The sequence below is a fragment of the Balaenoptera musculus genome, chromosome 19 (assembly GCF_009873245.2).
Source record: "Balaenoptera musculus isolate JJ_BM4_2016_0621 chromosome 19, mBalMus1.pri.v3, whole genome shotgun sequence".
Taxonomy (NCBI): Eukaryota; Metazoa; Chordata; class Mammalia; order Artiodactyla; family Balaenopteridae; genus Balaenoptera; species Balaenoptera musculus.
In genome coordinates this window covers 4,149,155-4,161,802 of record NC_045803.1, presented here as the reverse complement: position 1 = coordinate 4,161,802, position 12,648 = coordinate 4,149,155, and the positions used below count along the sequence as shown (strand labels likewise).

At 53.8% G+C, this 12,648-nt stretch overlaps 1 protein-coding gene across 1 annotated transcript; it reads right to left on the bottom strand.

Annotated features, from left to right (window-relative positions):
• Positions 1–94: 94 nt before the first annotated feature.
• On the bottom strand, positions 95–12,515 carry TMC4 (transmembrane channel like 4). The gene is made up of 15 exons (XM_036832646.1): positions 12,289–12,515; positions 11,534–11,747; positions 9,622–9,767; positions 8,984–9,216; positions 8,724–8,845; positions 3,906–4,053; positions 3,223–3,390; positions 2,825–2,988; positions 2,436–2,562; positions 2,065–2,162; positions 1,554–1,737; positions 1,049–1,179; positions 790–945; positions 473–551; positions 95–366 (listed from the first exon to the last, which is right to left on the bottom strand). The coding sequence occupies exons 1-15, from the start codon at positions 12,365–12,367 to the stop codon at positions 298–300; spliced, it is 2,118 nt and encodes a 705-aa protein (XP_036688541.1). The 5' UTR covers positions 12,368–12,515; the 3' UTR covers positions 95–297.
• Between the last annotated feature and the right edge of the window lie 133 nt (positions 12,516–12,648).

Here is a 12,648-nt window from a genome sequence, read left to right as displayed (position 1 = left end):
GCCCGCCGCACCGACCCACAGGTAAACACATTTGATTGGCTTATGTCCCGCTGATGCCTTGCCCCGCCTTCCGGACGCGAGTTTCAAAAAGCGCTCTGCAGCCTCCGCTGTGTTTATTGGTGCTAGAAAGAGGTTCACTGGAGAGTCAGGGACTTAGCAGTGAATCCCAGGGCTGGAAAAGCATGGGGTCTTCTCCAGTTCGCTCATTTTCCAAATGATGTGGCCGAGGCTTACAAAGTATCTGAGGGCAGGTCTGGGTCTGAAAGTGGGACGTCACCCTGAGCCAGGCTGGAGAGGTCAAAGAGCTCTGTTGGCCGAGCTCAGCGCCACAGCGCGCTGTGCCAGGAAGACTTTATTCTGCGCCTCCTGAGGTAAAGGGTAAAGAGAGGTGGAGATGAGACAGATCTTCTCTCCACCCGTGTCCCTTTCCATATTCCCCAGGACCCCTTCCCAGGGACCGGGCCTGGCTCACCGTCTCTATCTGGCGTTTGAGTTCAGAGATGAGGCGTCCATATGAGTTAGCCAGGGCCACGGTATACACCATCAGGATGCTAGAAGAGATGGAATGGAAGCTACTCCCCAAACGCCCTTAGAATATCTTCAACTTAGGGCTCTTTAGTAATCAGGAGTCTGGACCTCCTCCTTCAGACTCAAGAAGTCTAGTATCCCAGCCCCCTCCTTTCCTCAGACCCAAGAGTCTGGACCCCCAGCCCCCTTCTCTCTTGGAAGCAGGCAGCGGGACCCCAGGTCAGACATTCAAACTCAGACCCAGGAGTCTAGGGCTCTCACCTGGAGATCAGCAGAAGGGGCACAGCAAAAGCCTGGGTCCCCAGGAAGAAGAGAAATTCCTGGGCAGTCTGAGGGAGCTTGCAAATAGACTCGGGGATCTTGGCCCAGATGGACGACTGCCCCCGGAATGGACCACACAGCTTAGAAGGTGGGATCCTGAAGTCAGAGACAGGCAGAGCTCAAGGATGGCCAAAAGTCAGAACCCTGGAGAAAGGAGGAAGGAGGGAGGGAGAGAGAGGCAGGTGCCTCTCACACTTACAGGAAGATGCTATAAAGCACAGGAACGGTGGAGCTGGCCAGACCCAGGAGAAGGACCAGGGGGAAGAAGAAGTTCACAGTGGAGGCCCGAAAGGTGCGGGAGGCCGGGGAGCAGGTGGAGAAGAGGGTGATCTGGTGGGGGGGGATGAGGGAATCTGAGCCCCAGACTCTCCTTCTCCACCATCCAGGAGCCCTGGTCCCTGGCCTCCTCTCCTCAGTCAGGGTCCAGGAGCCCCAGTTCTTTTCCACTATCAGACACAGGAGTCCGGGTCCCCCCTTCCCTCAGACCTAAAAGTTGGGATGCCCTGGACCCCTCCTTCTCCCACATCCAGGAGTCTGTCCTCCAGACCCACCCTCCGTCAGGATCTAGTAGTCCACGACCCTGGCATCCTCCCCCGCCGGGACCCAGTAGTCATATCCCTCAGTCCCCTCCTCCCCCCAGGACCCAGAAGCCCAAGCCCCAATACCTCCCCGCTTCAGACCCAAGGGTGCTCCCCACCCCTCACCTTCTTCAAATAGAAAAGCAGCAGAAACTTGGCCGTGTTGAGCAAAGGCAGTAAAGGGCAGAAAAAACTCCCCACCCAGACCACTGTCTGTGCGTAGATGAGCCCCAGCACTTCGTCAGGCACCTGGAACTCCAGGGTCCCCGCAAAACGACCCAGCGCCCCGGGACAGAGGCCACAGAGCAGCCTGAGGGGCGGGGTGAGGCCGGGCCGAATCAGAGGCGGGCCGGCCACGGGTTTCCCCGCCTTCACCGTCCCGCCCACCAATCGGAAGTGAGCATATCTGGGGGTGGGGCGGAGCCTTCAAGGTTCTGGAGGGGGTGTGCCTAGAGGGCGGGGCTTGAGGCGTAGAGGTAATCATGGCAGTAGGGACAGGGCCACAGGGAAGTGACTACCAAACTCGTGGAGGGGCGGGGTCTGCGGACAGGGCAGTCAGAGGCAGGGCCAGAAAGGGGCGGGGCGAAAGAGAAAACTGGGTGCGGGGCGGGGCCACAGCAAGGGGCGGGACTCTCACTTCCGAGGAAACTGGATGAGCAGCGTGACTGCCAGGCCGGTCAGGAGGTCAAACAGCAGGAGTTTGTACATCTCCTGTCCCAGGCGAGTCTCCCAGCACTGAGGAAGGAAGAACAGGTCATAAAGACCTCAGGACCCAGACACCTGTAGACCCGAACGTCTGAGTCTCCAAACTGCAAGCATATGAGATTCTATCAATACTTTCTCTGGGGGTCTTTAGGGTTTTTTTTAATCCATACCCCTGTCCTCAAGGGGAAGGTATTCTAGTACCCCAAGCTCCCCTTTCCTCCCAAGCCAGGGGTCCGGACCCACCGGGCTCCTCCTTTCCTTCAAGGACCCAGGAGTCCGTCCCCTCCCACCCCTCATCCTCACCGGAAGTTCTTTGTAATTGTAGCCACAGGTTTTGCACTCCTCAGCGTCCGCATCTCCCCCGCAAGTGATCTGATTCCAGAGAGACAAGAGCAGGACCAGCAGGGAGACCAGGCGGAGAGACACTGTCCTGGCAAGGGGAAGAGAGAGAAAGGGAATCAGCACTGACCGAGTGCCCACCACGTGCCTGGACCCTCCTGTGTGGAGCGTGCTCACAATTCTCCCCATTTCCCAGATGAAGAAAACTGAGGCTCAGTGACAGGAAGAGTCGGGATTTGAATCCAGATCCCACTGGATCCCATATCCTGACGATTTCAGTCTCTTATTTGCTACAACCAATGTCCCCCGACCAGCCCCACCATCATCCCCAGCCCACCCCAGGAGTCCAGAACCTGAGCAGGATAAAAACGATCTGGCGGCTCCTGGTGTAGCCCTCCAGTGGGGCAATGAGCTTGAACACCGGTGGCAGCACGAAGTTGACCCCGGAGATGAAGATGGACGGAAGGTACTCCACCACGAGCTTCAGCAGTGGCGTCCGCTGGATATGATGCATCTCCTAGGAGGGAGGGTGGACCAAGAGAAGAGGCTCTGGGGTCCTTCAGGAGCCATGCTTAACATCCTCCCCCAGCCTCTTCCTCCTTCATCACCCTGAAGTCCAAAGTCCAAACATAATCCCCCCCCACACACACCAATCCCTCCTCTCTGAGATTCCAGGAATCATAGGCCTCAGTCTCCTCCACCCCTGGAAATGTAGGTACCAGACCCTTTCCTCCCCCAGGGCCCTCCACACCTGCAGCTTCGCAGTGGCCCCTGTAGCCCAGTAGACGCCGTAGAGGGCTGCCCCCAGGAGTGCCACCACCGCCACGTTGAGCAGCACCCGCACCGACCACACCCTGGCTTGTTGGCCCAGCGTCCGCACCGCAGCCTGGCGCCGCACCGCTGCTTCCTCCAGCTCCACCTAAGGCCGGAAGAGACGTCCACTTGGGTTCCATTACCCTAGGTGCAGCCTGTGGTCCAGAGCCCAGGCTCAACGTGAACCGATGCAGCACCGCCCCTCCAAGAACATCTATAATCCTTATCCCAGCCCATCCAGGGCCCTCCAGGTGACAATTGAGATCTGGCTCCGCCCCCAACGCCCCGCCCAACACGTCCAGCTCCTCCCAGGACCCGCCCAGCACTCATGCCTGGTGTTTGGAGTTATCAAGCCCTTTCTGGCCACACCCTTCTCTTAACTTTGAACCGAGGAGCTTTAGGTACCGCCCGTTTCCTGCTGCTAGCTTTTTCCTGTACCCTTTGACTTCAGGCATCCCTGTAGTGGCCTTGGCCCCTTTCCCCCAAGGCCCGCCTCCTTAGAAGAAAGCTCCGCCCAGCATCTCTCTGGAGGCCCGGTCCCTGGTCTAGGCCCCGCCCATTCTCTCAGCTCCGCCCCCTCGGGTGACATCTGGTTGTAGGCCCCCCCACCCCTAAGCGCACCTGCAACTCAAATAGGATGTTGCGCTGGCGCAGCCGCACGTGGACCTTCCCGCTGAGGCCAAAGTCCCAGGCGGAGAACACCCGGTGGCTGTAGGTGGTCACGGCCCCTGACTCAGCCAACAGCGTCTGCTTCAGGCCAGACACCGAGCTAAGAGAGGGGAGATCCGAGAGACGGGGTGTAGCACGACAGGCACAAGCAGGGGGGATCCCCCTCTCCCCTTCTGGGGCAAACAGGGAAAATGAACTCTAAGACCTTGGGCATTTGGAGAGCTGCTACCTGGTGGAGACACATACAGTCATTGTCGCCAAAGACCAAGAAAGAGATGCAGAGAGGCCCAGAGGAGGCCAGACACCCAAAAAGAAAAGACGGAAACCTAAGAGATAACGACAGCTCTCCAGAGAGAAGAGAACAGAGACTCTGGGGAGAGAGACGTTCAGAGGGAAGACTGAGACCCCCAAAGGGGGGCAGAGATTCCAAGAAAAGGGGACAAAGACTCAGAGAAAAAGAGACGGAGAAGGGGGGGGGTGGTCAGAGACTCAGAAGAGGAGGGGGCAGGTAAAGAGACTGGAGAGAGGGGGACAGAGACCCAGGGAGGGGATAGAAAACCAGAGAAAAGGAAAGAAACAGAAAACAGCAGGAAGACTCCACATCCACCTTCGCCGCCCCGGCGCTGGCCCCCATCACCTCTCAAGTGGGCCCAGAGGACTCCCACCTGCTCTCCCTGCTAACACCTGTGCCCGGTCTCCGCTCCCGAGCTAGTAGAGCGTTCCTTTCATGCGGATCCGATGGCATTCCCACTTAAAACCTATTCCGCAGCTTCTCTTTGTTTTTCGGTTGTTTTTTTAAAATCTTTCGGCTGTGCCCTGCAGCGTGTGGGATCTTAGTTCCCCGACCAGGGATGGAACCCGTGCCCCCTGCAGTGGAAGTGCAGAGTCTTAACCACTGGACCGCCAGGGAAGTCACAGCTTCTTTGTTCTTGAGTCCTAGGCTCCTTCATAGCATAGCCCCCCTGATCTGGCCCCCACCTACCTCTCCAAGCTCAAATCCTGTCCCCCCTCCTCCTCCTCGCCTTTCATTTCCCAACCTCTTTCCACCACAGGGCCTTTGCACTCACGGTCCCCTCCGTCTGCAATGCTGGTGTCTTGGCTGTTCACCTGGCTGGCTCCCTCCCACCATTCCAGTCTTCCTCTACAGGTCACTTCCTCAGAGAGTTCTTTACTTACCATTCCATCTAATGAGGGTCCCCACCCATTATTCTCTATCACATGGGGGCAGCAAACTACGGCCCTGGGACCAAATCCTGTTTTTGTAAATAAAGTTTGATTGGCACACAGCCACACCCACTCATTTTCCTACTGTCCACAGCTGCTTTTGCCCAGCAGACTCTAGCTGAGACAGAGACCACATGGCCTGCAAAGATGAAAATATTTCCTACCTGGCCTTCATTTTTTTTTTATCAGAAAAAAAAATTGTGCTGATCCCTGCTCTATGCTCTATCAAATCCTCCCATTTGTTTTCTACATAGTACAGCTCCCAAACTCAAATTGCTGACTTGCCTGTTTATTTAACAGTCTTATCTCGAAATTTATCTCCCCTACTCGACTGTAAGCTGGACAAAGGTAGGGGGACCCCCATCTGGTGTTCCTGGGCCCTGTCACGGTGCCTGGCATTTAGGAAACACTCCTCTTTTTTTTTTTTTTTTTTTAAGTTCTTGGTTTCTTTCTTGATCCTAGTGCCTTCCCTTGGGGATCTCCCAGGCTTGCCTGAATGCCAGTGAGTCTCAGGTTTGTAACTTCAGTCCAGACTCCTCTGCAGAACCCACGTATGCAACTGCCTACTCAATATTCCCTCATCAGTCCAAAAGGCATCCCGGAATCAACTGGTCCAAAACTGCACCCCAGATACTCCCCGACAAAGCCTGTTCTTTCTACAGCCCTCTCCATCTCAACTGACAGCAAACACCTGGAGTCATTCTTAACTTCCATCATTTACCACACCCCACATGCAATTATCAGAGAATCCTGTGGGCTTTCCTCTCAACATATATACAGTCTCCCTTTATATAAAGAACAAACAGGCCAAAAGCAAGCTATAGGGTCAAAAGAAACAATGGTGGTTGGGCAGTGGGGGGGGATGGAGTAAGCTGAAGAGATATCGAGGAGCTTCTGGAAGCTAGTCATGTTCTATTTCTTGATGTGGATGGGAAATGTACCAAGATCTATACTTTGTCCATTTTTCTGGGTGTGTGCGTGTGCGTGTTTTGTCATGCCACGCAGCTTTCAGGATCTTAGTTCCCCGACCAGGGATTGAACCCAGGCCCCAGCAGTGAAAGCACAACGTCCCAACCACTGGACCACCAGGGAATTCCCTGTGATTTTTTATTTTTAATGAGAAATATATATGGTCAACTAATATTTGACAAGGAAGCCCACATACTCAGTGGGGAAAGGACAGTCTCTTCAATAAATGGTGTTGGGAAAACTGGATATCCACATGCAGAAGACTGACATTAGACCCCAACCTTAAACCATTCACAAAAATTAACTCTAAACGGATTTAATACTTAAGCATAAGACCTGAAACTGAAAAACTCCTAGAAGAAAACAGAAGAAAGTCTCCTTGACGTTGGTCTGAGCAACGTTCTTTTGGATGTGACACCAAAAGCACAAATAACCAAAGGAAAAATTAATAAATGGGGCTACTAAAAAGCTTATACACAGCAAAAGAAACAATCCAAAAAAGGAAGAGGCAACCTACAGAATTAGAGAAAATACTTGCATATCATCTATCTGATAAAGGGTTAATATCTAAAATGTAGAAAGAATTCATAGAACTCAATGGCAAAAAAACAAAACACCAACCAACCAACCAACCCAAACAACCCCATTAAAAAATGGGCAGAGGAATTGAATAGACATTTTTTCAAAGAAGACAAGCAGATGGCCGACAGGTATATAAAAAGGTGCTCAATGTCACTAATCATCCGGGAAATGCAAATCAAAATCATGAGCTATCACCTCACACCTGTCAAAGACTGTCACCGGGCTTCCCTGGTGGCGCAGTGGTTAAGAATCCGCCTGCCAATGCAGGGGACACGGGTTTGAGCCCTGGTCCGGGAAGATCCCACATGCTGCGGAGCAACTAAGCCTGTGCGCCACAACTACTCAGCACACAAGCCACAACTACTCAGCCCACGAGCCACAACTACTGAAGCCCACGCGCCTAGAGCCCATGCTCTGCAACAAGAGAAGCCACCGCAATGAGAAGCCCGTGCACCGCAACGAAAAGTAGCCCCCGCTCGCTGCAACTAGAGAAAGCCCACGTGCAGCAACGAAGACCCAACACAGCCAAAAATAAATAACAACAACAACAACAAAACACACAAAAAAACAGCAGCCTGGCCTTTTTCCGGTAAGTGGCCTGAGGTGACCTCTAAAAATGGTTCGCTATTCACTTGACCCAGAAAACCCCACAGAATCATGTAAGTCAAGAGGTTCAAATCTTTGTGTTCACTTTAAGAACACTCGTGAAACTGCCCAGGCCATTAAGGGTATGCATATCCAAAAAGCCACCAAGTATCTGAAGGATGTCACTTTAAAGAAGCAATGTGGATTTTTTGATGATGCTGATTCACTGTTATACAGCAGAAACTAACACAACATTGTAAAGTAATTATACTCCAATAAAGATGTTTAAAGAAAAAACCAAAAAAAACGATGTGTGCCATTCCGTCGTTACAATGGTGGAGTTGGTAGGTGTCCCCAGGCCAAACAGTGGGGCTGGACGCAGGGTCGGTGACCCAAAAAGAGTGCTGAATTTTCACTGCACATGCTCAAAAATGCAGAGTAATGCTGAACTTAAGGGCTTAGATGTAGACTCTCTGGTCACTGAGCACATCCAGACGAACAAAGCCCCCAAGACGCGGTGCAGAACTTACAGAGCTCATGGTCAGATCAACCCATACGTGAGCTCTCCCTGCCACATTGAGATGATCCTTACTGAAAAAGAACAGATTGTTCCTAAACCAGAAGAGGAGGTTGCCCAGAAGAAAAAGATATCCCAGAAGAAACTGAAGAAACAAAAACTTATGGCCCGGGAATAAATGCTGCAAAAAATAAATGCAAAAAAAAAGTGAAAACAAAAACCCCCCAGCAGCCTGGGGAGTTCCCTGGCGGTCCAGTGGTTAGGACTCAATACTTTCACTGCTGGGGCCCGGGTTCAATCCCTGGTCAGGGAACTTAAGATCCCACAAGCTGTGTGGTGTGGCGAAAACAAAACAAAACAGCAGCAACCTGGCCCAGTATCACTGTCAGTCCCCCTCACCTGCTCTGCTTGTACCCGATCACCCTCTAACAAGTCATGCAATCCGCTCATTAGGGCTGATTGCTATCACTCGTCTCTCCTGTTAAGATGTCAGCTCCCCCAGGACCAGACTCTGTTGGGTTTTTGTTTGTTTGTTCTTTTTTGCCAGCTGCCTAGAACAATGCCCGGCCCATAGTATCTGCTCAATAAATATCTGTTGCATGAGTGAATGAATCACCTCTATTTGTTTAGCATTCTCCCCTCCAGAAAAGATGGAATTAATCTGCTTGCTTGTTTAATATCTTACCTTCCCCACTAGACTGTAAGTCACAGGAGGGAGAAACTTCTCATCTTTATCCCTGGCCTGCAGCAATCATGAAGCATTTTAAAATTCGATTGCAACTCAAACGGAGAGAAAGGGACCACAGAGCAAGACTCGGGATTCTGGAGGAGGGGGATCTATCACAGCTACTCCCCCATGATCTGGGGGGCCTGGGCGTAGGGGTGGCACTGACCGGTGCAGGGTGAGCAGCAGGTAGAGGAGGCAAACGGCGAAGGTGCAGCACAGGTAGGTGATGGCCAGGTGTGAGCGGGGCGGGTAGAACCCATAGAAGAGAGGAGACCATTCTAGAAAACCCTGGGGAAGGAAAGGCAGGGCAGAGGTCACCACGGGTCTGGGTGGAGGCAGGGTTCAGGGAGCTGGGCCATCAGGGTCGGGGGTCACTGAGGGCACTAGGGCTCAGAGCGGGGGCTTCCCAGGGACCCAGGCACGCACCTCTCCGGAGAGCAAATTGAAGAGCTCGGTGGAGAAGGCGACCAGGCCCTGAGAGCCGGGGCTGTAGGAGCCGCAGGGTGAGGAGGCGTTAGGGGCAGGGGGACCAGGGGGAGCCCCTTCCAACCAGGTGGGCAGCAGAATCATGCAGGCTGTAAGCACGGAGGCCAGCACGTTGAGAAGCAGCAGGAAGCGCAGCAGGGAGAAGTAGGACTTAGTGCCGGCGCCAAACTGGCCTGCAGGGGGCAGCAGAGAGGCCGCGGGCTCCTTTCTCGTCCCAGCCCCTCCCCCCTCAGACCCGGGAGTTCAGCCCCCAGCCCCTCCCCCCTCAGACCCGGGAGTTCAGCCCCCCGGCCCCTCCTCCCTCAGGCCCAGGGGTCCAGGCCCCCGGCCCCTCCCACCTCAGACCCAGGGGTCCGGGTCCCCAGCCCCTCCCCCCTCAGACCCAGGGGTCCGGGTCCCCGGCCCCTCCCCCCTCAGACCCAGGGGTCCGGGTCCCCAGCCCCTCCCCCCTCAGACCCAGGGGTCCCGGCCCCCAGCCCCTCCTCCCTCAGACCCAGGGGTCCAGGCCCCCGGCCCCTCCCCCCTCAGACCCAGGGGTCCAGTCCCGCCCCAAGATGCCAGACCAAAGCCCACTGTACCCCCAATCCTCTTCAGCGTCCACTCCCAGGGCTGCATGGAGCGCAGGCCTTCCCGCACCTTCTCCTTCGACCTCCGAAGCAGAAGAGTCCAGTGGGCGGCCCTGGACCCCGAGCCCTGAGCCACTTGGTTCCTGGCAAGGCTCTGTCTGGGAGGGAAACAGAGTCAGACACAGAAAAGGAAGGGCCTAGTGGCCCCAAATGGAAACCACCCACATGTAGAAACAACCTAATCCTTGAACCAGGAAGTTAGTTGAAATATATTCCTAACACGGGATACTCCATAGCAATGAAAAGAAACACACCTAATGCTCAGCATAGGAAGACAGACAGAAAATACAGACTGCAGGGTTCGATTTACACAAAGGCACAGAGCAAACACAGTTAAACTCTTCTCTTTAGGGCTACACACACAGGTGACAAAGCTATGAAGAAAAGCAAGGAATGATCCTCAGTGAAAGTCTGGGAAGAAGAAAGGGGGTTGCCCTAGGTGGCGTTTACCTGGGCCCTCACTTTGGGAAAACTCTTTAAGTTTCTACATGATGTTTCATGCACTTTTCTGTCAGCAAATACCATCATGAAGTAAAAAATGAAAAAAAAAGAAAAAAGAAAGGTAGTTGTGATATTGTGATTTATAATAAGAAATATATATTTGGTAGTGTATGATGATCTCACATGTGGAATCTAAAAAAACCGAACTCAAAAGAATAAATAAATAAAAATTAAAAAAAAAACCAAACCAAACTCAAAAGAGCTTAGGATGGTGTTTACCAGGGGCTGGGGATAGGGTAGGGAAATGGAGATGTTGGTCAAAGAGTACAAACTTCCAGTTATAAGATGAATAAATTCTGGGGATTTAAGGTATAGCTTGGTGATTGTAGCTCATAATACTGTGTTGTATACTTGAAGCTTGCTAGGAGAGTAGATCTTCAATGTTCTGACCACTGAAAAGAAATAGTAATTATGTGACATGATGGAGATGTTGGCTAGCGCTACTGGGGTAATCACTTTGCAATATATCAATATAAGTGTATCAAATCAACACATTGTACACCTTAAACTTGCACGATGCTGTATGTCAACTGTATCTAAATAAAACTGGAAAAAACTTTTTAAAAAAGTATATATTCGGTCTTTGTCCTGTTTCTGGCACACAGTTCTTAAATCCTCGAATTTCCTAAGTGGTGACAGTGATAAAGGTGCCTTTTTTTTTTTTTTAAAGGTGCCTTTTTTTATGTTAATGAGGTTATATCTCCAGGTAGATAGCGTCAGAATTCAGTTGAATTGTTGGACACCAAGCTAGTGTCAGAGCGTCAGAAAATTCCCCACAATCCTGAATCGGTGTCAGGATTATGTAAGGAACAAGGGTCAGTTTTCAAGGGCTCTCTGAAGAGTCACACAGGGCCCCGTTCTCGGAAGGGCGTCCCACTTGCTGTGCTGTTTGAATGCTGTGCTGTTGCCGTCTTAAAATGAGTAATAATTGTTGAACGGGAGACCCAGCATTTTCAGCTTTCACTGGGTCCGTAAATTATGTAGCGGGAAAGAGGAAAGAAAGAAATGAAAGAGTGATAGGCTTTGAAGAGGGGGAGGCAGAGACAGACATAAAGCAGAGAGGAAAAAAACCTGACAGATTTCAGACACCCAGAGAGAAATAGAGGCAGACAGCCTTGGAGGGACAGACGACACAAAGGGACGAGAACTTGGGAGAGAGAGAGAGAGGAGAAAGAATCCCGGAGACAGGACTCCTTGCAATCAGAGAAGCACAAGCACAGACAGGAGAGAAAGAAACCCAGAGGCAGCTCTGAGAGAGGCAGGGACTGACAGAAGGACAGAGTGAGATGCAGACAGAGCCTCCAACGAGTGGGAGGATGGTCCACACCTGGCTGGGAGGCGGGAGGTGGGAGGTGGGCCTCACCTGTGTGCCCGTCTGGCCTGCATGGGCCACGGCAGTTCCCGGGAAGGGCCAGGCTCCTGCAGCTCCTTTTGTGTGGCTTCTGCAAGGGACTGGGTGCTCCTCTGTCCGTCCTCCTCCTCCTCCTCCACGGCCCCCCAGGGCAGCACCCCAGGGCCTCGGTACCGAAGGGTGGCAGCACTGGGGAGCTCATTAAGCACAGAGGACAGCGATGGACCTGGGGCAGGAGGACAGGCGGCTGGGAGAGTCCAGGCGTCCAGGCCCCCAGCCCCTCCCCCCTCAGGCCCAGGGGTCCAGACCCCCAGCCTCTCCCCCCTCAGGCCCAGGGGTCCAGACCCCCAGCCCCTCCCCCCTCAGATCCGGGAGTTTGGAATCCCCGGTCCCAGACACACCTCATAGCCCCGCCAAGCACCCAAGTGCGGCCCCTCCAGGCCCCTCCTACCCCGGGGCTGAGGAGTTCGCTCCTCAACTTCCTTTTCCCTCTAATTCAGGTTGTGATCCCGGCCCCTCCCATTCCTCAGATACCCTCAGATACTCCAGCCCCTAGCCCTCTCCTCCTCCAAGACTCCGGGTCTCCAGACTCCTCCCCAGGACCCAGAAGTCCCAGCCTCTGGGTCCCCTCTCCCCCAGAGACCCGGGAGCCGAAGCCCCTCCCCCTTCGGCCCTGGGGTCCCAGGAGGCGGACCTCCGTTCTCCGCCTCCCTCAGGACTTCTGCCAACCAGGGGAGTGGGACCTGACCTTCCTCGGGCTCCCCCACCTGTTCTGGCCTCCCGGGGTGCCGGCCACCCCCCAGAGGAGGCCCAGGCGTCCGGTTCCCACATCGGGCTCTCTTCCATGGCCCCAGCCGAGGATCTGTTTCCGTCTCTAGGGCCAGCTGAGTGGGGACTGCCCCAGGTGAGGGAGGAGCCTGAGACAGGGGCATACCTGGCCGCCAGGTGGCCCGGAGGAAATACCCGGCACTTCCCATAAACTGTCAGGGCCTCTGCTCCGAAAGGTCTCCTGGGAGCTGAAGTCCACAGATGCCTGCGTGGCTCCCGGGGGGCTGGGTGTTAGCACATCACAGAGGGATGCGGTGGTACAAGTCCCCCCACACTGATCACCCACAGACATTCCCACA